The sequence below is a fragment of the Plasmodium gonderi genome (genome assembly GCF_002157705.1).
Source record: "Plasmodium gonderi DNA, contig: Chr10, whole genome shotgun sequence".
Lineage (NCBI taxonomy): Eukaryota > Apicomplexa > Aconoidasida > Haemosporida > Plasmodiidae > Plasmodium > Plasmodium gonderi.
The window spans coordinates 560,999-584,165 of NW_021628935.1; the positions used below are offsets into that span (position 1 = coordinate 560,999).

The 23,167-nt window shown below is 29.8% G+C and overlaps 6 protein-coding genes across 6 annotated transcripts; 3 read left to right on the top strand and 3 right to left on the bottom strand.

The window, feature by feature from the left end:
• Positions 1 to 839: 839 nt before the first annotated feature.
• PGO_101210 (protoheme IX farnesyltransferase) lies at positions 840 to 2,597 on the bottom strand (the record flags this gene model as incomplete). The annotated part of the gene is made up of 1 exon (XM_028688152.1): positions 840 to 2,597. The coding sequence occupies one exon, from the start codon at positions 2,595 to 2,597 to the stop codon at positions 840 to 842; it is 1,758 nt and encodes a 585-aa protein (XP_028543953.1).
• A 4,175-nt stretch (positions 2,598 to 6,772) lies between these two features.
• PGO_101220 (V-type proton ATPase 16 kDa proteolipid subunit) lies at positions 6,773 to 8,425 on the top strand (the record flags this gene model as incomplete). The annotated part of the gene is made up of 5 exons (XM_028688153.1): positions 6,773 to 6,842; positions 7,152 to 7,310; positions 7,606 to 7,685; positions 7,898 to 8,018; positions 8,355 to 8,425. The coding sequence occupies 5 exons, from the start codon at positions 6,773 to 6,775 to the stop codon at positions 8,423 to 8,425; spliced, it is 501 nt and encodes a 166-aa protein (XP_028543954.1).
• A 1,268-nt stretch (positions 8,426 to 9,693) lies between these two features.
• PGO_101230 (50S ribosomal subunit protein L14) lies at positions 9,694 to 10,065 on the bottom strand (the record flags this gene model as incomplete). The annotated part of the gene is made up of 1 exon (XM_028688154.1): positions 9,694 to 10,065. One exon carries the CDS (start codon positions 10,063 to 10,065, stop codon positions 9,694 to 9,696), a length of 372 nt encoding a protein of 123 aa, XP_028543955.1.
• Positions 10,066 to 11,663: 1,598 nt separating this feature from the next.
• On the bottom strand, positions 11,664 to 12,533 carry PGO_101240 (hypothetical protein, conserved; the record flags this gene model as incomplete). Its single annotated transcript, XM_028688155.1, has 1 exon — positions 11,664 to 12,533. The coding sequence occupies one exon, from the start codon at positions 12,531 to 12,533 to the stop codon at positions 11,664 to 11,666; it is 870 nt and encodes a 289-aa protein (XP_028543956.1).
• A 2,809-nt stretch (positions 12,534 to 15,342) lies between these two features.
• Positions 15,343 to 16,625, top strand: PGO_101250 (hypothetical protein, conserved; the record flags this gene model as incomplete). Its single annotated transcript, XM_028688156.1, has 4 exons — positions 15,343 to 15,373; positions 15,545 to 15,833; positions 16,113 to 16,166; positions 16,349 to 16,625. 4 exons carry the CDS (start codon positions 15,343 to 15,345, stop codon positions 16,623 to 16,625), a joined length of 651 nt encoding a protein of 216 aa, XP_028543957.1.
• A 1,441-nt stretch (positions 16,626 to 18,066) lies between these two features.
• Positions 18,067 to 19,736, top strand: PGO_101260 (hypothetical protein, conserved; the record flags this gene model as incomplete). Its single annotated transcript, XM_028688157.1, has 6 exons — positions 18,067 to 18,351; positions 18,526 to 18,541; positions 18,696 to 18,785; positions 19,028 to 19,044; positions 19,223 to 19,285; positions 19,464 to 19,736. The coding sequence occupies 6 exons, from the start codon at positions 18,067 to 18,069 to the stop codon at positions 19,734 to 19,736; spliced, it is 744 nt and encodes a 247-aa protein (XP_028543958.1).
• Between the last annotated feature and the right edge of the window lie 3,431 nt (positions 19,737 to 23,167).

The window sequence follows — 23,167 nt, forward strand, 5'->3', positions numbered from 1 at the left end:
TGCGTATTCATACATGCAAATTTTCGTATTTTATTTATATATAAAAACTATATACAATCAGCTATTTATGATTTTTATTTTTAAACAATCACAATATGCCTTTATTTTTTTTTTTCACTGTGCCGTCTACATTTCTTTTTTCTCCATGTTCTAATTAACATGCTACCAACGGTATGCTTAATATATTTTTATACACAGAATGTGTTGCTGAACAAATTGTCATAACTTTAAACTTTAGGAAGAAAAATAAAATAAAATAAAATAAACGAGAAAAGTAAAAGAAAATTTTAAAACTTAGCATATAAATTGTATTCAGGCACAAAAAAACACGCAATAAATGTGCGGAAAATAAAATTTGTGCCATAATTGAGCACATAGTGGAAATATTGCAAATTTTGCTCCATCTAAGGGGGGAAAAAGGTGCCTCTTGCTTTTTTGTTTTTTTTGCCTTTTTTCCAAAAACGGAAATCGAATATATGTCACCTATGTAGATGCATTAATTTAAGGATGCCCATTACAGCAATGGAGAGATGTATATTGGTTGACATTGGTCTCATTGCAGCGGGTTTGTTTTTCTTTGCTTTATTTTTCTATATTTCTAAAAAGGGAACATCCTTTTTGTGTGCGTGCCAAATGGTTATGTACATTTGTCTGGAGCTATTTTTTACGCATTTTCGTTTGCGTTAAAAAACAGTTGTAGCAGAAAGAGAGGTAAAAAAAAAAAAAAAGTTAACATATTTCTGGAATTCACAAAAGTGGGCATTAAAAAACAAAAAAAAAGAAGGAAAAAAAAAAAAAAAAAGGGAGAAAAAAAAACGCGTATTCATGGAGGAACAAACTTACGAAAAAACTATGCAGAATTTTAGAAACTTCTTCTTAAACTTTGTAATTGCATATTCAGTAGTGTCTGTATGCTCCTCGGTACCAACCACATGTTCTGGGCTGCTGAAATTCTCAGTACTGCTGCAACTGCATTCGTCAGTTTGATAAGAAACCGGCTCTATGCTCTTGGAGACACGTTGGCCATTTGTGCTGTGGGTGCTGCTTTTATTATCTGGAATCTGTGTGTGGTAGGAGGACAGGGCTAACAAAACAATGATATGCCAAAGGGAATGCTTAAAAAAGGACCGAATATTACTTTTGGAAGAATTTTGAAAAATTTTTTGAAACTTATAGTAAATATATAAATTTGGCAATAGGGATGTTAATATGTGCATATAGGAAGTATACCCACAAAAAAAAAATACAAAAGGTAAAGATGTTAATAAAATTAAATATGGTTTACACAAATTAGCTGTATATATTCCATTTTGTTTATCTTCAAGTGGAAACATTTTATATTTTCCTTTTAAATAATCATCTTTGTATAAATATGCTAAAGAATAAAAATGTGGAAATTGCCATAATAATTGAGTAATAAATAATATCCATGGTTCTGGAATAAGTAAATTTTCTTCCACTGCTGTACATCCCATTAGAGTTGGAATCGAACCAACAATTGATCCAATGTGAGTGTTGTAGGGAGTTCTACGTTTTAATCTGGTATATACACATGTGTATAAAAAAATATTAAAAACACCGAGTAATGATGTTAGGGGGTTATTGAAAAAGTATAATATTAAGGAACCTGCTACTGCTGTTAAAATACCAAAAATTTTGGCATTTTTTAAAGAAATTTTATTATTATATACTAGTGGTCTTCTTTTAGTTCGATTCATTATTTTATCAATATCTCTTTCAATAATTTGATTAAACGTATTTGCACTACTGCTACATAAATATACTCCAAGTGTTAAGGAAAAAAATTCACTTATTGTAGATCCCCCTAACATAAAATAACCGAATGTACTACTTATGGTAACCCATAGTGTTAACTTCGCCTTGGATAATTCTAAATAATTATTCAAATGATAACACCAAAAAGAATGAATATCTCCTTTTTGATTATCACTATAAGTATTTGTTGTCTTATCTACCACCTCACACCTTTTTGTCAATTCTCCATTTGTTTTAATTTTGCAGAAATATTTGTTCCAATTCACTGAAAATGAATTTATTTTCCTTTGTTCCCGTTGATTTGTCATGGGAGAAAGGGTGGGGTATATTGGACATTCGTATTTTTCTTTCATTTTGCAGAACTTGACCTGTTGTAATGATAGGAATGCAGAAGAAGGGTGCTCTATTATTATCTCGGACTCCTCTACATTCGTCATTTTATCTTTGTGTACCCTCCTTACATTTCTCATTCCTACGCTGTCGTGATATTGATTTGCTACACCTCTTACATCAATGAGTGACTTACTACCCTTTTGCACATTTTTTCCATTTAATGATAAACATTTTGTATAAAAATGAACTAACCCTAGTTCTTTCGTTCTATTGGTACTGTCCTTCCTCTTCACATGACTGTGAAAAGGATCAAAATATTTGCATCCCCATGAGGGCTTAATAAAACTTTTATACGTGTTATACTGTGCAGAACTTACACTAAGAAAGAACGATCTACATGGTTTCTCATTAAAGATTATATTAGGTACTCGTGATTTAATTTCCTTCTTTTGTACATGTGTGCTAAATGCAGATCCTCTTCCAAGCATTGTTTTTTCCCTATCATTCCGTTATTAAATTAGAGGGGTAAAAAAAAAAAAAAAAAAAAAAAAAAAAAAAAAAAAAAAAAAAAAAAAAAAAAAAAAAGGGGGTAATCTGTGTCAAACGCTCTTACTGCGTATCATGATAACCTGAATTACAATGAACAATGGCTTAAGGAATACACATAAGTAGAAGGAACAACTTAAAAAGGTGTAAATAATTAATTGTTGTGAAAAAAACATATAACTCTTAGTTGACATAATTACTTTAACCTATTGCATATTCTCATGAAAAGGTAAAACCATGACTGCATGATTTTACGTAAATGGGGAAAGCATAAATAAAATTAATGAAATCGTCTCGAAAAAATTTCCCTAAAATATGCACCCTAGCGGAAAAAGAAATCATGTTAAAAAATGGGGCATATGATTATTATTTTACTTCATTTTATTTATTCATTTGTTTGCTTCTTTACTTTTTTGCTCCTATATTTCTATGCTCCTTTACTTTTTTACTTCATCACTTCTTCACTTCAAAACTTCTTCACTTTTTTATTTCATCACTTCTTCACTTCTTCACTTTTTTTTTTTTTTTGGAATGTCTGGTGAAATATGATTACTCAAGGCTTAAAAACTTGAGTGCTAAATAAGTTGACACACTCAAGGGTGACATGTATAATGCAAAGTATGGTGAGGTAGAGTAAAAAAAAGTGAAAAAAACGATCTTTTACGAGCTCCTAATGGATTTTCATTATGGTAAAATGAAAAGGTGATAACTCTTTCCAGACACACAATCCCGATTGAGCATTTTCAGCAGGTATCTTATTTATTAAGAAGTTCTCATTTTTTCTTTTCAGATCCTTTTTACCTTTTGCTAAGAGTATAAATCAGAAAATTATTCTTGTATACCATTTTTCCAAAAATAATAAAAGAAAAAAAAAAAAAAAAAAAAAAAAAGGAAGTATAAACATGTGTATTAGGGGCAGTTAAGAACGTTTGTCCACGTTAATTACTTAACCTTTGAATTAGAGCCTTTCGATTTTGTTCTTTCTTTTCCTCTTCCCACCTTTGCCACGTTTTATCCAAATTAATTGTGTGATAAACAGTTCCCTCATTTTATCCTTTTATAAGTAGAAAATCATTTTTATTCTTTACAGATACATACAAACTTGCGAAACGAGGACATATGTATACGTGTTTAATTACAGTACACCTGTCGAATCATGAAAATACACAAGATATCCAAATGAGAACATAGGTAGTAGAAATACGCCACCAATTACTAATATTGGGAAACACTTTACAAATATCAATATTTCACTTGATTCTCCGTTATAGATATTATCATTGTAATAGCTAGAAAAGGTATAAAATTGGAGTTTGTCCAAATGACCCACTAGAATGCCCTCTGTGAAGGATACAACAACCTTAGCATAGAATGACAATTTAAAACTAGTTTGATATGGTTACTTTGCTAGTGCACTAAGTAAATTAGTTTACTAATTTTTTTTTTTTCTTTTTTTTTAAACCTTATATGAAATAGATAGCCAAAGGGGAGGAGGGGGAGGGAATAATTTATGCTGCGAATGTCCCTCGGGAGAGGACACAGACAAAATTGCTACATACAAATATATATATATATGTATTGTGTGCATTCCTTTAAATTCTTCTTTCCTTTTTCCTTTTTTTCTTTCCACTTTTTGTTAATGAGGACTTTTATAATGTTATACGTCTTCTACCCAAATTATGAGCAAATAAAATGTGTGTGCAAAAAAAAATAAAATAAAATAAAAAACTCCACGCAACTAGCGCCAAAAAAAAATGTTTAAAAGTTTGACAAATCATCATATTCCTCTCTTAACAGTATTAATTGATTTTTCCTAAACCATTTAATACGTTTGTTATTTTAACCACGTATAATATGCATTACATTTTTACAAGAGTATAAGACAAAGGAGAGCAAATACGAGGGTCATTTAAGATTTTAACCTAAATATGCGTAGCTATAATCTGAACAGTTCATATTTTTTTCTTTTTTTTTCTAAATTTACTTTTATTTTGCCATTTATGCAAAAAGGCAGGTCTCTAAAAAAAAAAAAAGGAAAAAAAAAAAAAAAAAAGCTATTCGAACAACCATAAGTCATTTTCTGTAGTCTATCCATTTTTTACCCTTTTGCTGAAAATTCATTCACCTCCATTTTGGCCTACCCTTGAGCTAAAACTTTGCAAAAATAAGCGAATATGTGTAAGCACGCTACAGTGAATTGGTTTTATTTAACACCTTTTTATTTTTTTAGACATGGGTATATTGCATAAATATATATAGGACATACATACATATATGTAGTATTTTACACTTGCATTTAAACTTAAAAAAGGGGAAAAATATATATATCTTTTTGTCATAATAAAGAAGGCATACTACACTACCTCAATTTTTTCTCATGCATAAGAATGAATTGCAATTAATGCGACCGTCTATGGTTTAACGGGATAAATTGAAATTGTTAACAAAAGCGGAACTTACAAAAAAGAAAAGACCATAAAATGTGATTGTAAATTGATGTTAAAAAAGATGCAGTGTGCATGATATGGTGTAAATAATATACATATTTAAGTACACTTACTTTACATTTACTTTGTGCGCCTGTTTATATACGCATATATAAATGTTCGGCACATGAGAGTCATTTAAGTTGAATTAACGAAATAAATAAAAAAAAAAAAAAATAAACAAATAGAATAGAATAAAATAAAAATACACCTTGCTTAATCGTTTCTATCTCTTTATATGAAATACGTTGCCCTTTTTGTTTAAATGTTAATCTGCCATATTTAAGTGGCATTTAATGTTTTCCGAATGTGCAAGATATCATCACACGAAGGTGAGGTGTACAATAAGCAAATGCCTTATTTGAAAGGTATGAATAAATTGGGTATATCAACAGAATGGATTTTTACATTTCTTAACAAGCACAAAAACAGTATATTTATTTTACTTCACACTTTTACTTCATACCTTTACTTCATACCTTTACTTCATACCTTTACTTCATACCTTTACTTCATACCTTATCTTCACATTTTTACTTCATATTTTTATTCACATTTTTACTCACATTTTTACTCACATTTTTACTTCATTTTTTTTTAATATTTTCCGTCCTTTCTCACTCAGTTGTCCACCCATTTGTACGAAAACAGGCACTCTTTTTCTTCAATTGGGACGTGTGAAAAGTGACATGTCAAATGTGACGCACAAAAGGCAACACAAGTAAGATCATTCACATGATAGACATAAAACACTAATTGAGTAATTTTCAGGTAAGCAACCCATAAAAATATATATGTAATACATGCACCCATTTGTGTGCTTGCGTATGTACGTGAAAAATAATATTTTAAAAAATTTTCCAAAATTTTTTTTTTTTTTTTTTTTTTTTCAACTTTTCAAATTATAACTCAACGCATGCGAAAGGGATTTTTTTTTTTTTTTTTTTTTTTTTTAATTATATTAAAGCGATTTAAATACAAAGCCTTTTAAAGTATATTTCAATTTTTCTTTTTTTTTTTCTCTTTTTTTTTTTAATGATATTCACATGTATATATGTTCACTTGCGTATATATTCACTTGCGTATATATTCACTTGCGTATATATTCACTTGCGTATATATTCACTTGCGTATATATTCACTTGCGCATATATTCACTTGCGTATATATTCACATGTACTTATATTCACGTGTATATACGTATATATATTACTGCATATCCAAGCATATATTAACATACATGCATACATATATACATCATACCTTATAATCACTCCCATGTAAATTAAACTTACGAATGAACGTGCTTGTTAATATGCTTACGAACATGGGTATACATATTCGTGCCCTTATGTGTAAAGTTTAATTTGTTTTCACATTTAATACGTTTCTCCATTTGGCCACTTTGTTATTTCACCAGTCTGCTATTTAACGAGTCAACCTTTTTTGCCATTTGTTACAAACAATTCACTATACACTATTTTAGTGCACATCAATCCTCAATTGTTGATTCCTCTTTTTCAACTTTGCGTTACAACAATTGCGCGAGGCCATTATTAATTTCGGGCACTAATCCGAACATAAAGAATTTTATGTAATTTAATTACTTTATTTTTGTTGTTGTTCCGAAAATGCGACAATGTGATCCAAATTCAGCCTTCTTTGGGTTTATGGGGATTGCTGCTTCCTCCATTTTTTCGAGTAAACATTTTATCTTATTTCTTTCTTTCTTTCTTTTTTTTTTTTTTTTTTTTTTTTTTTTCCTAATTGAAGAATATATTTTTTTATCGTAAATGGATAAAGATGATTTTATATCTATTTTAAGTGACATATTTGTGATTCATCTGTTGTGTTATTTTGCACATGCATATTATTTTTTTTTGTACGTTGTCTGGTGTTGTGCATTGTTCAAGAGTAGCTATTACACTTGTGCGCTTAGTTTTATGTACACCGCTAGTTCGCATAAATGTATATACAACCATCATATCCTTCATTTTCTTTCCATTTCAGACCTTGGGGCCGCCTATGGTACGGCGAAAAGTGGTATAGGTGTCTGTAGTGTTGGTGTTATGAGACCAGACTTAATTATGAAATCGATATTGCCTGTAGTTATGGCTGGTGTTCTTGGAATATACGGAATTATTATGTCTATTATTATATACGGAAAAAGTTAGTAACATCTGCATGCCTTTGTGGGTGTATAGTTCTTATATATATATATATACATACATACATGAAGCTTGAGGAATAAAATGCTGCAATATCAATTCCAAAGAGATGAGACATTGTGGTTGAATGGTGCAACTGTCGAACGAGAGTCTCGCAAAGGTGGAAATTTGTTTGATGAAGAATTTGATGAGGCTATCTGAGGTTGTTGGTTATAATTTTTGTATGCATGTGTAGTGTATATGCACATATATATGTCAATGTGTTCATTTTTTTTTTTTTTTTTTTCTCGTAACAGTGATCCCAGCCGAGGAATATTCCACCTTTTCTGGATACAGACACCTGGCGTCAGGACTCATAGTTGGATTAAGTTCTTTAGTAAGGGAAAAAAGACACCACAATTCTTTGCAACGATGTGCATACATATATATATATAATTTGATTTTCCTGAATTTGTGTTTGCCTCAACCCATCGCAAGCATATGCAGAGTTATAACTTAGTGCATGAACATACATTTGATGGAAGAAAACATTTCAACCTCCTACCGGCTACACCTTTTCTTCATTTTTTTTTTTTTTTTTTTTCATAGGCTGCCGGCTTGGCCATAGGAATTGTGGGTGATGCTGGTGTAAGAGCCAATGCTCAGCAAAACAGATTATTCATTGGGATGATTTTAATTCTTGTATTTTCTGAAACCTTGGCATTATATGGTAAATGTTACATACAGTAACTATCATGTATATCTATTCTCAAAAGAAATGACATTTTTTTTTTTTTTTTTTTTTTTTTTTTTATTTATATATATATTCCACATGAATAAGTTATTGTGTCTCTCCCATAACTTATCTGATTTTGCAAAGAGAAAAAATACGTGCACATTTTCATTCCGTCTATTTATATGCCTCTTATGTTTTCCTCTTCGCAAGTGAAATATACAACTCATATGTGTTGTCATGATTTTGTAAATCCGTATATATATGCTTATTCATTTATTTGTTCTATTTTTCTTCTTTTCACGTTTCCCTTTTTTTTTTTTTTTTTTTTAGGTTTAATTATCGGCATTTACATCACCTTCACAATAACTCCGAAGCTTTGTACATCTTATGCATTATCTTAGTTCATTATAATTTATTATATTTTATGTATCACACTTACATATCCCCATTTTATTATTCATCATATTTTCTGTGTGTTTATCGCGAATATTTTACCCCATTTTATTTTATTTATTTACCTTATTATTTTTTTTTTTTTTTTTTTTTTTTTTAACGTCAATTGAAACAAATTGAATTACACACAACTAAGTTGAAAAAGGAAAAATGCAAATAATCGATTCGCAAGGGGCATATTCGTTTGCTGATGTTTTCATTTCCTACTTTACATTGTGGGAACCATGAATATGTGCATATTGTAGTATACCATGTGTATGTATATATGTACATGTACGTATGTATATATGTACATGTACGTATGTATACACGTGGCGTTGGTACACAAACGATAACAAAAGTAAAGTAAAAAGACGGAGAATAAATCAAATGAGTTATATTCTTCTATGACGCGAATGAAATGGGAATAACAAAGGAACGAACAATTCCTGCAATTGTAATAATTCCATGAAATTCCCACACCTGTTTAATAACCCACAGTATGACCTCTTGAAATTGGACTATGTAGGGGAATAAAACGATTTGTAGACACATTGACACCCTGTGCTAATATGCCTGCCATCCATGTATATGTACATATACATATGTGCACATTCACGCGTGCTGATGTGGGGTGCGAAGGAAGATTTCAAAACGGTCGTACAAGGACATCGAACAGTGTTGTGCATTTTTTAAAAAGTTACTCATTAGAAAACAACAGCGAATATATTTCATCACAAGCATAATAAGAGTTTCGGTTTTATTCTGGACGCAAGTGTTTTATATGTATACATATATATATATATATATACATGCACATATATATGCCAGTTTTTTTTTTTTTTTTTTCAACTTATAGCACAAATGACAGTTGGTAAATATAAAAAAAAAATAAAAATTTATTAAAAATATTATCAAAATAATAATAAATAAAAAAGAAAAAAGAAATCAAGGGAGAAAAAATTTTTCAACATGTTTTTTCTTAGATGAAATTGCCTTATCGCCTTTTTCCACAATGTTTAAAGGTAAAAATAGGTTACGTGGTATATTAGATTAGATTACATTAGATTAGTAATGAAGTATCCCCTTGTCTATAAAATTGTTGCGTGTGCAATACTATCTATTGTAGAGACTAATATACAGGGGAGAGCCATAATTATATTATATCCTCTTTATTCATATTTTTTCCTATTTTATAATAACAAAATTGCAATTTCTTCGTTCCATTGCATAGGGGTCAAAAAATATATCTAGCCAGATTTCTACAATTATGTCTTGTTTCCATAGCAACGGGGCCCTTTATTTTTGTGGCCTTTAGTTTATTTTTTGATATAATAACAAATGCATTATCATCAAATTTTATATAGCTACCATCTTTTCTCTTTGTTTCTTTTTTTCTTCTAACAATAATTCCCTTGGGTGTTTTTTCTTGAATAGTACAATCGTTTGTTTTGTCTCGTATTGAAACCCTAATTCGATCACCTATTTTTCCTGTTCCCCATTTGTTTTTACCGATTCCAATTATGCATGCCTTTATAACTCCACTATTGTCTGCACTTCGAACAATGGATTGTCTCCACAATCCACTAAGAACCTTCGTCAGTTCCATCCTGTTGGAAAAAATATACACAAACGTGGTTTTGTGTACCCTTCCTCAGGGGGGGGGGTGGGGGAGTTGGGGAGGCAAGTCCTTTCGTCTACTCAATTTGGGCAACTTGTAAATAGGAAAACATGTCAATAGGTATACATATGTATATATTTGTGCATGTATGTATATATATTTTTATGTGGATGGGGCCCTTCATTTCACCTCTCCCCTTTTGAGTACTCTATTGTTGAAACGGCGAATCAAAAGAAATAATCCATGCTTCTTCTTTCACAAGCAAAAATGTTTTAATTTCTTCTTTTTTTTTTGTCACACACCCTGTATTTTTGTTTTTCCCCTTTTGATTTTATATAACCGCAAAAATGAAATGTGTCAAATTATATGTTGAATACGTTTTACACACTTATATCAAAAAAAAAAAAAAAAATTATCTTTAAACATTGACAACAAGTACATATGTGATACAATAGAAAGCAGTTCTCTTTAGTATCTTCCTTTTCTTACAATGTGATTAGTTTAATATTCCCTCTGTTTAGAGTGGGAAAAAAACTCTTTCCACCAACTTCAGTTTTAACGGGCAAGGATAAAGATGGATATTCTAAATTAACTACATTTGGATTATTTAATTTGAGGTAGAAAAAGGCTTTATTTGCTCGGACAAAAATAATACTTAAGCGCATGTGTAAGGATATACAATTTTCGTCGTGCTTAACTGTCCTTACTTTTTGCATCACATTTTCTAAGGGAAGGTTAAAAGGATTGATGCACACAAATTATTCATGCTATTCTACTTAATACATATTTTCATGTTTAGTTCCACGTATGGTTCAGGTTCAGTGTTTTTTTTTTTTTTTTTTATTTGTAGAAAAAAAATAAAATAATTGAAAAATTTTAAATTATTTTGAGAATGTTTACAATCTAAAAATGATATCCTCAAAGTGATAACATCAAAGTGATAACATCAAAGTGATAACTAATGTAAAGAATTTAAAAACGTTAGAGGAATTTGCAATGCGCGGGTATAGTGGCGTGGGCAAGTGTTATACACCCCGTTTACCCCTTGTCGACATGAACCTACGGATACAGAATTATTTTATTTATTTTTTTTTTTTGTCAAAAGTAGAATACACAAACTGAAAAAATAACCCATGGTAAAAAATGTCAAATCGTACGACGAAGTGAGTACTAAATCTGTATAACATCAAAGGGGAGCGAGTACATATATATGTGTACATATATATATATATATGTGTGTAGATCCCCCTCCTCCAGCTGTTTTCTCCCCCGTAGATGTGTCAAATACATCTACAGAAAAAAAAGGCTTCTCATAGGTGAGTATGTGTTTATATTGATGTAACTGTGAGCAAATCTAGAAATCATTTTTTTTTTTTTTTTTTTTTTTTTTTTTTTTTCCATGACGATCACATCTCCCCAGAGGCTCATAATAAACTTGGAAATAAAAGCATTTACATGTGAAGAAGCACGATACAAATGCACATTCAATTGATTTAAGCAAAATAAAGAGTTGGATTATCTATGGGGAAAGTTGATTCATCGAAGGGGAAAATTGGTTCACACTATGTTTTTTTTTAAATTTTCATCTAAAACCTTTTCCTCGTCTTTCCCCTATCATAACAATGTTTAATCTTAGACTTCATGCACAATGGATTTAAATATTGAGAAGCTTCCTCCTTTTTCCTCTCAAAGTATTGGTGTATTATGGCAGTAGTTGTTACACCTTTCATCCCTTTTGCATAAATGACAATATCGTTGTTTTTCGATTGTTCTTTTTCCTTACTAGTATTACAACTGTTCGACATGAAATATAGGGAATAATATTTTTCATATAAAGAGTCATATTTTTCTTCATATGCACACTTTAAAGAAAAAAGGGATTCCTCTAACCAATTTCGTTTAATAATAATAAATTCGTTGTTTAATATTGTCCCATTAAAATTTTGAGGTAAAAAAAAAAGCGGTTTATCGATTATTTGATCACTGGTATTTTGATCCTGATGATTATTATCACCTATTTGTAGAAGATTTTTTAATGTCCTATTTGAAAATTCTTCATTTTTTTTTTTCAAATTTTTAATTTCTACTTGACTAAGATCTGGTAATTTTAGTTTTGATAAATAAATATATTTTTCTGAAGCAGATAAATTACATATATACTTGTGAACATCCTCAGACATATTACCCCAAGCATGTACTTGCTTCCTCCATTTTTTCATCTCCCTATTCCATTGAGATAAGCTGAGATTTTTGTTAATTCGTGGTGTTTCTGGATGCCAGTCATTTTTCAAATCATTTCTTCTCTCCTCTTTTGGAACAGCAGATATATATCTTTCATATGACATTAACCGCTTGGTTAAATTGATATTTTTAATTCTTTGATTTACTTGCGCTTCACTTAGTTCATTTTTTAGGGCTCTAGATATGCCCCTTTGAAAGTTAGCCTTTTCATTCATTTCATCTTTTTCAGTTGATACACATCAAAAAAGTGGGGAAAAAAAAATAAGAGGAACTTGGAAAAAACGGGGCTAGTGTTTAAAAGTGTTCTCTTCACGCATCTAACAGTAGCATGTTCTGTTTTTTTTTTTTTTTTTTTTTTTTTTTTCTTCTTTTTGTAGTAGATAAAATGGCAATTGAATTAGGGCAAATATGAGAAAAACGAATGAATGAACAAAATGGCGGTCAGAGATAACGTACGTATTTTTTGATGGAAGTACAATCTTCGTCTATTTAATATTGTGCAAAATTTGAAAAAGTGTTGACCCCAAAAAAAATTGTGGGAAAGGGGGTATGGAGAAAATCTAAGGGAGATCTTCTTCGAAATATTTCTAGTTGGGGTACCTATTTGCACATGTGTGCTTACAGGTGTATAACATATTGTATATATATGTATATACATACATTCATAAATACATACATATATACATAAATAAATACATAAATACATACATATATACATACATAAATAAATACATATATATTTATTTATTTATTTTATTTTTCGCGTAATGAATTATTAACAGATACATATTCACATGTGCACGCATGTACGGATACATATGTTTATAAGTTCTTTTCCTTAAAAATAGAAAGGGATTAACTGTTCTTAAAACTTTAACCAAGTGATACACTTTTTTTCACTTAAAAATTTTTAATTTATCTGATGTGGAATAAGATTAATGCTTTCAAAATAATCTCCCCGAATAAATTTTATATGTCATTCCTCCACTATCACTTAATCACATCTTATTTAGTTTGTTAGTTCAATTTGTTCTTTTTTTTCTTTTTCTTTTTTTTTTTTTTTTTTTTTTGGCTCCTTAACGTTTTGCATATGTGAACTGTGTTGAAAAAAAAAAAAAAAAAAAAAAAAAAAAATCCAGGTTTAAACAAAATGGGTTATATTTATAAGAGAAGCTTATAAATATGATAAGACATACATGTTTTTTATTTTTTTTTTTCTTGAAATGAAAATCTTTGATTGATTTGATAAAAAAGGGATAGTTCAACCCTATTCTTAGATAAGGTTGTGAACAAATACTTCGGATGTAGAACTATTTGAAGCATTTGAAGCATTTGAAGCAGTAGCTCTATTTCATATGTTTAACAAATTAGATGAATACGTTTTTTATTTTTTTTTTTTTTCTCCCCTTGTACTATCCTCTAATTATTTTTGTGTGTATCAGTTGCAGAGAATGTTTATTCCTCTTCCGGATGCTCGTAGTTTGTTTTGTTTTTATTTAACTAGAGGGTAAAATTGTTATAATGGTGGAACAGTAGTAGCAAGAAAAAAAAAAAAAAATAAAAAAAGGTTAAAAGTGAATGAAGTATCAAAATGATAGAGAGGGCAAAAAGAAAAAGGAGGCAACACGAAGAGAATTACAAAACAAATGAAACTTCTATACTCGATCTGTGCACAGTCGTACACCTCTCCCCTCGGTATGTGTTATTTAAACGATAGTGTGCAGGAAAAAAAAAATATATAAAAACTCCTACATACAACTATATAAAGATTTCACTTTTCATGAAGTGGATGAGTTATCGAAATATATTCAGTACCATTTTCTTATGTTGTTTTCCAAAACGACAGACAAATCAATTTCAATTTTATTCCTCTTGGAGTACTTACAAAAAAGCTTCTTTTTTTTTTTTTTTTCCTACTTTTCTTCCATTATTTTATTATGTACACATATGTATAAATATCGCACACTTATTTATTTGCTTATACACAGGATGTCATTTTTTCAGACATATGTAAATTACGCGAAAAGGGTCTCTCTTATATTAAAATGTGCAACATATTTTTCAAAAAAAAAAAAAAAAAAACTATTTACTATTCATATTAGGAACCATATTGATAACTGTAAAAAAAAAAAAAAAAAAAGAGTTGCACAAAAACAGAAAGGGATAATTTATAATTTTCCCCTTCACCTCTGCATAGATCTCCACACACATGCATACAGGAAGAATTGAGAAAATGCATGTATTTGCAAGTTACTGCCATTCATACATCCTCTTAGAAAACTTGGTAGTTAATTGATGCCATGCCGTTAGAAGATAATAAATTTTCTACACAATCCCCAAAGTAAACAATTTTTCTTGTGAGAGATAGACAAAAAATAAAAACGTGTCTAAACAGGTGTTGGTAGCACTCTCATCATTTATGGCCATATAGCTATTTTTTTTTTTTTTTTTTTTTTTTTTTCGTTCATATTGTATTAACAGACAAGAAAAAAAATTGTATTACGTTTTTCCAAGTTAAGGAAATAGCTTTAGAAATAGCTATTTTGTTATCAAAAAAAAAAATAAATAAATAAAATAAAATAAAATAAAAATAGCTATTTTTCTTTTTTCTTACAGTTTTACAACTGCATTTTCGCAACACAAACAAACATCCATGTGTTATAAAATAAATATTTTTTAAAATATATTTTTATTCTTTCCTTAACAAAGCTAAAACTAAAGAAAATAACAACTAACAAGTCAATTACTTCGAAATATATATTTTTCTTTTTTCCCTTCTGTCTTAACATATTAAATGTTACTCTACCAGTAATTAATCGTTTTTATTTTTTATTCTGATAATTCTCTTTTCTCTATTTACGAAAAAGGGACAAAAAAAAGAAAAAAAAAAAAAAGAAAACGTTATCACAACAAACTTTTTATATGTCACATTTTGTTATACTAGCCGTATTGAATTATTATTTTTACTGTTACACCAATACTTTCGAATATCACCTGTTTGCTTCATACGTTTTATCCGCAAAAATGGACTCCGTAAATTCGCATGATAAAGAAGGTATCTGTCAAGAAAAAAAAGACAAAAAATGACAAAATAAGAAAAAATAAGACAAAAGAAACAAAAATATTAACTTACATTACACACAACTTAATTTTTACATGCTTAAACAAACACAAATCATTTCTTCTCCTTCTCTACCTATTCTCCTGATGAACTCATAATCACCAGATAATATAAATCTCCCAGAAGGAAATGAATCAAACATATCAAGCAAGGAACCGAAGTCAGATACATCGAAAAAGTCGTCCAAATCTACCATGTCGAAAAAGCTGAGACAAACGGACAAGTTGGAACCCTCAAACGATAATGACAACCTCATTAAGTCAGATGGGTTAAACATGAAAGAAACAAACTCTGGAGTTTTCCACATGAACGATGATAAGATAAATAAGTACAGGGATTTTCTACAAAATTCTAGTGATGAATACACGATTCAACAGATGGAAACGTTTTTAAAGTAATGCCCTCAAAAGGGAAAAGAAATAAAAAAAAAAAAAAAAAAAAAAAAAAAATTTAAATGACTAATATTTTTTTTTTTTTTTTTTTTTTTTTTATACATACACAAGCATGTTATGTGTGGAATTGGAATGAATATCTGCTTTTCCACTTTTCTGTTTTGTGTTTCCATATACCTTCCCGGTTACTATAATATTTTATTTTATTCTGTTCTATTTGATTCTATTTCTATTTCTATTTCTATTTCTATTTCTTTTCTGTTCTTTTTTTTTTTTTTAAGACATGGAATTTCCAACAATGGAGTTAGAATGATGACGAGGGATACTTGCTCATGGTGGGTGTGCTTATGCATGCATGGGTAGATGGAGAGGGAGAAAGGGTGCATATTATGTTTCATTCTCCTTTTATAGATATAGACATATATAAACTTATGTTCTCATTTACATTTTTTCTGAATTTTCCCTTTTATTTTACGAATTTTGACTCATACCTTTTTCTCATGCATAATTTTTATAGGGTATATGATTATTACAAAACGACAAAGACATCCACTCCTGCTTTAAAAGAATTTACACCAGGTACAACTGTTGATTATTATTATTACACAACCCCTTTTCGAACGCAAATTGGAAATATAAACTTGGTTATGATGCATAGTCAGGTAAATTTTGGAGATGGAACATCTACTCCAGCAGACAGAGCTTTCAAAATTAATGCAGTAACACCTGAAATGGTTAAGGCGGCAAAGATCAAGGCCCGAGCGTATAAAAACGATTGTGCCGATTGGATTTAGAGAAAATGGGATCAAAAAAAAGAAAAAAAAAGGAGAAGATGGAGAAGGAGGAGGAAGACATCTTACTGTTTGTCCGTAGTTGAAAAACGGAAACATGTAGGATCCATATTAAGTCAACCAATTATCTGTGCGCCTTTTTTTTCTCTCACCACAAAATTTTTACCAATGTTGAAAACGCGTAGAATGACACATGTGAGACAAATAGGATACATCCTCTGATTCATGTGCTTATTAAAAAAGCAGTTGTAAAAATTTGGTCCTTTCGTCTGATGCTTTTTTCCCTTTTTTGTATGATTCATTATACTAATTCATGTCTTTTCTTCTTGTTTCTCGATGATTTGCTGCGTTTGTTTGCATGAATTTTTTTTCTTTTTTTTTTTTTCTTTGATATTTTATTATCCTGTTATTATTCTATTGTTTAACTGTTTTATCATCTTTTTTTCTTTGATTTTCTTTATTTTATTTTCTTTATTTATTTTATTTTCTTTATTTATTTTATTTTCTTTCTTTATTTATTTTTATTTTTTTTTTCTTTCATCCCCTTTGTAACGTCCGTAGACTTGCATATTCGAATAATTTTTAAGGAAATCCAATAACTCAACTAATTTAAAAAAAAAAAAATTCTTTTCTTCTTATCTCCAGATTTCCATTTAAGTGCTACTTCAATTTGGATCATTTATTATTGAATTAGATTTATTTTAAGTTGGCAAACTTTTGTGGCCACTATGTGTAACTGTGATCGTATATGTTACTCTTCTCGTCACGCATGGGTGGGATGTTCTGTCTGTCTATTTTTTCCAAGCATAGTTTTGTAGAATAAGTGTTACCACGATAAAATAAAAATTCTCCTTAAATATATGCAAAAATTAAGGTATGTAGTTAAGTTGATTTTTTCTTTTTTATTTGTTAAATTATTTATCAGAAATGTTGTTTTATTCACTTGACATATGTTATCTTGGGAGAGGCGAATTTTTGTTTCTTTTTTTTTTTTTTTCCCCCTGTATTTAAGTATTATGAGGAAATGCAAAGAATATTTAATGTTGTTTGATGTACTTACACTTAAATTTAAGTATTTATTTATTTTTTTCTGTGAAACCTTTTTTTTACACTTTTCTATCATTTTGGGAGAAGTGGCATGCAGACAAAAGGCTTTTCGAAAGGGAAATTCCTTTTATTTATTTTTTTTAATTTCCTTAAAAGATAGCAAAATTATAATAAAATTTTTTAAATTGTTTATTCATTACTTTTTTAGTAGTTAACTGTTCATTTTCGATTTTGTCAACTGTATATTTGCATATGCACACATGTTTTTGTTATCACAAGTTTCGTTTGTTTTAAAAGATAAAGAAATAAAATAAAATAAAACACAGGAGTGCAATCTTATGAGTGGATCAATCTTGTTAAAGCTTTCCCAAACCTTGCACCGTTAGACAAATTAAAAATGGATTTTCTACTTACATGCATTTTTTTTTTTTTTGTAAGCCTGATATCCGATGTCATTTATTGTGAGGAGGGGAATATCTTACCATTCGGTGAAATCCTATCCAATGTTTCAGATATAGCTAATGTGATTTCATCCAAAAATGAAAAAGGTGAATCTTTTGAACCCTTTGTAGAATCTAGAAGCAGAATTAATTTAAAAATAGTCCCATCCAAAAAATTGAACATAACAAAAAATGATTTGATGTTTCTTATGTCCGAGATAAGACAGGAAATTAGGAGACAGGTGTTTTTTTATAAAACCAAATATTTTTGGAAAAATATTGTCTACATGGAAGTATTTTAAATGGTTATACCTTTTTATACATATACGCTAAATGAAATTATCCATATATTTTTTTTTCCCCTCCTATCTGTTTGTGGTTGTGTACGTGGCTATGTGTATGGCCCCCTTTTGCAGATTAATATCCTAGAAGGTATGACGGATAAAACGAGAGAATGTAAAAAAAAAAAAAAAAAAAAAAAAAAAAAGGAGGAAGATGAAAATGTTTTGGGAATATATAAAATAGCTAGAATTCCATGTTTCCTTTGATATACTCAAGAATATTTGCTTATTCATCCCACGAGCAGATGAGTTAGAAGAAAAGGAAAGATTACGGACAAGATCCTCCTCTCTATTGACAACTAGTCATTCGACCGTTTATTCCCCAGAAGAAGACGGTATAGCATAGACCTATTGCACAAATCGCTATTTGCCATTCCAAATTTTCACATTTTTTTTGCTGATCTCTTCATTGCAGCAATTTTTCTCCTTTTTGCTTTTTATTTATTTACTTGTTTACTTGCATATTTGTTTATTTATTTATTTATTTTTTTTTTTTTTTTTTTTTTTTTTTTTTTTTTTTCTCCCCCCCCCCCCTTTTTAACATCCACTTTTAATGATTTATATTCCATATTATCAGAGACTAAGGATCAGGAGGTAAGCTACAAACATTCCATTGCGTAGAGTGAACAACCCCGATGCAAATTTGAATATGATATATGTAGATGCATGAATATTTAGAGTATATTTGGATACATGTGTGGAAAATTACTTGTGCTCAGAGGGAACAACATGTAACAAGGAATTTTACTTCTTTCTTTTCCTTCTTTCACAGTTGTACAGCATGGATGATTCGGAACGAGAAGAAACAGAAAATCTTTTGGACTCTCTAAACACGGTAGTGAAAATGCATAAATAGGAAATTGAATTTTTATAGAGAAAACTGATACGAAAAAAAAAAAAAAAAAAAAAAAAAAACAGTGCACTCAAATTGGGATGCAAATTATATCCTGAAATTACAACCCCAATTTCTATCCCCAATGGTGGTATAAACCATATTATTTATTCCATTACAGTTGGATAAAGAGGAAAACATAGTACCACACCAAAATACATCTTATGATGTCGAAATTGGTAATGACAAATATTCAGAATATTCACAGAATGTAAATGGAAATGGAACTCGATTTAGTCAGAGGGTTCTACGAAATGGTACCATTTTGCATGGCCTCATTGATAACTTTGTTATTGTGCTACTTATTTTCACAGTTTCGTTTATCTGTATACAATTTTTGTTGAATTTCCTTCCTACACATTTGCGTGGTTTCCTTTTTCCATTCATCCGATGAATCTTTTACTCCCATAAATTGTTAGGAGCCGTAGGGAAATGATGAATGGTCAGCTGATATTTTGTCAAAATTTTCACCCCCTGAACAAAGGAATATAAAAATTGTTATTTCTTTTCTTTTTATATGCATACTCGATGAGATGCAAGTAGCAAATGGTGTGTAAATGGTATTTGAATTTTTTTTTTTTTTTTTTTTTTTTTTTTCATTTTTCTGTTAATAAAGAAGAGTAAAATATGCTTTGTTTTTATGGACCTACACATATATATATCCATGCAAATGTTTGTATCTTTCTTTCTTTTTTTTTTTTTTCTTTTTTTTTTTTCCGTTGCAACGGATTATGTGATTAGAAGGTTCATTCTGCTATTCTGAAGAAAACACAATTTTTGACGAATTGGAAAATGCCATTTGTTTCCTTTTTTCCATAATTGCTATTTTTGTGTAATACTTGATCTGCTTTTTTTTTTTTTTTTTTTTTTTTTGGAAACTTTAATTGGTATACTGTGATATAAGGAACAATTTAGCAGCGTATCAAAATGTGAACTAACGTGAGACTCCTCAAGGATGTTGTGTTAATAGTAATATATTCTTGAGGTGGTTGGCATATAATGTAACCGCTTATTTTTACTAAAAGATCTGATTGCCTTCTGTTGTGATTAAATCTACCCTTAGTTATCCCCTTATTTTCATTCTTTTTCATTGTATATCATCCCAAAATAATGAAGCAGATAAAAATGGATCATTTTGTAAAGCAAAAAAAAAAAAAAAAAAAAAAAAAAAAAAAAAATGCATGCACATCATACATTAACCACGTACTAATCACACTATTTTCCACTCCTCTTTTTTTTTTTTTTTTTTTTTTGTTTCTGCTTCATATCTTCCATCTCTTACTAAAGACATATTTTGGTGTCGCAAAGTTATGAAAGTTATGCTCTCACATGAAAGAATTTAATTTGCACAGAAGAAATGTAAATTATTTTTTTTTTTTTTTTTTTTTCCCCCTCGCCACCATCTTCTTTCTCTCTCATGAGCTTCCAAGGTTTGCCTTCTTAGTTACCCGAAATGCACTAGTGCGTTTAAAAAAAAAAAACAAAAATTCCTTTTATATAATAGATAGTATTTGATGTTACATTTTTGAGGAAATCCACACCATGCACATGCACATATGTATATTTATATGTATACACATAACACACATACACGCAATTATGTAGGTCCTTACGCACATAGACATATGCATACACATACAAGCAATTATGTAGATCCTTACACACTTACACATATGCATACACATACAAGTAAGTATGTAGGTCTTTGCTCACTTGCATTTATGCATGAGGTAAGAGCACGCGAACGAGCATATTTTTTAAGGAGTTGGAAGACAAGCGAAATCCCTTTTAAGTTGAGCATTGGTCCTCCTATTTTATTTCTTCATATATCAAAATAAGGGTGACAAGATAGAGGGAGTGGTGTAAAAGTAATATATAAAGGTACTTGGCAAAAAATTCCGAAGAACATTACGTAACTTCTCATCTTTTTTCTGAACATTCATATTTTTTCATTCCCTTTTTTTTTTTTTTTTTTTTTTTTTTTTTTTTTTTAGCTTGATGATTGTGGATTTGTTGAGAATTTATAATTTAATCTTACATTTGCATGTGTCTATCTACGTTAAAGATTTTTTTTTTTTTTTTTTTTTGTTCATACACATGTGTCCATAAGCGTGAGTATGCCTATATAAACGAACACATGCGTGCATACATTTTTTTCTTTTATTGCGTTGCTTTATTGCGTCTCTTTGTTGCGTTGTGTGTGGTTATTTAATGATGTCTAAAACCAAACGTTTCCAAATAACACACGCAACAACGTTTCAGCATCGTCCACAATGACAAGTGTCTTTTTACATAACGTTCTATAGGGAGTTCGATTTTAGATGAATAATCATGCGCACGTAAGACAAGTGTATTAGGTGCATATAGAAAGGGCTCTGTACTTTTTCATAAGTACCTTATTCACATGTTGCAAGTATTTTACTCACATTTCTTTAGTATCTTATCTGCATGTCGTGAGAACCTTAACAACACATGCTGCATTAATCCCATGCATGTAACACTATTACATGATTATGTGTGATTATATACGTATACATATCTAAAAGTTCCGCAATGTATACCGCCTAAGACATATGCACATATTCATGTTCTCACCATCTCCATCTTCGTTTGCATTTTTTTTTTTTTTTTTTTTTATTTTGCTGAATATTCAATAAATGTTATGAAATAAAAGGAGTGGTTAGAAAGAACAAAAACAAAGTTTTTATTTACCTTAATAATTTTGAAAATCCTTATAAAAAATGACATTACATGGGTAAAAAGGAAAAAAAAAAAAAAACACACACACATACACAAACAAAAAAGGAAAATAAGAATAGCAAAAAAAAAAAAAAAAGAAAGAGAGACAGAGAGATAGATCAGACTTTTAAGCTTTAAAACTATTTAGCAACCAAGTTGCCACAAAGGTAAAGTGTAAATTGAACAAAACATTGATTGTCGTGCTTTATTAGCACAAGCAATTTTTTTTCATCCGTGCAAGCATTCATGGAAACGCTTATGAAAAGGCCACATGTGCAAAAGGGAAAATACCATGTACTTTCCGCACTTTTCAATTCTGCAAAAAGTAATAGCGTTATTCTTATGTTTAACACTAGTCTTAATTTGATTTTTATTTCTTTTTTCTTTTTTTGAGTAAATGATTTTTTAACATTCCGTTAAAATTTTTTTTTCATTTTTGTGATATTGTTTAGTACATAGATTTTTCCGTTACTCCATGCTGCAATTATTAAGCAGTTGTTTCGTGCTTACGCATCTTGCATTTTTCGTCCATTCTGTACTATGCTCCTCCCACTTCTGCATTTTGCCGTGTGCGCTCCGATTTATGTTTCTTCTGTCCTGAGTTACGTTGTCACAAGCATACTTCATCCGCTCTTATACCCACCTTTCTACTCACATTAATGGACTGAAAGGAATCACCATACCTTGTTTTCTGTACCATTTCATTCCCTTAACACGATTTAAATCTACGTTTTTACGTGCAAGCCGAGACAGTACCAAGTTACAGCGGTGTTCATTAAATAGACACAATGACACCATATTTTACCTTTCCTTTTACTGCTTCTTCTACTGCTGCTTCTACTGCTGCTTCAACTTCTGTTTTGTGCTTATTTTTTAACGTGACAACTTAAAGGTTTATTTATGAACACAATTTTTCGTATCCTCCGTTATGTTTCTTCTTCTATGCATGCATGAACTTTCGCATGCATATTTCTTTGCACTGAACAGACATACATCCGCAGACATATGCACAGTTTTGTATATGTCTAGAGAATATCTTTGATTTGTTTAAAAGAATTCATAGTATCTGTTAAAATGTTTTTGTAA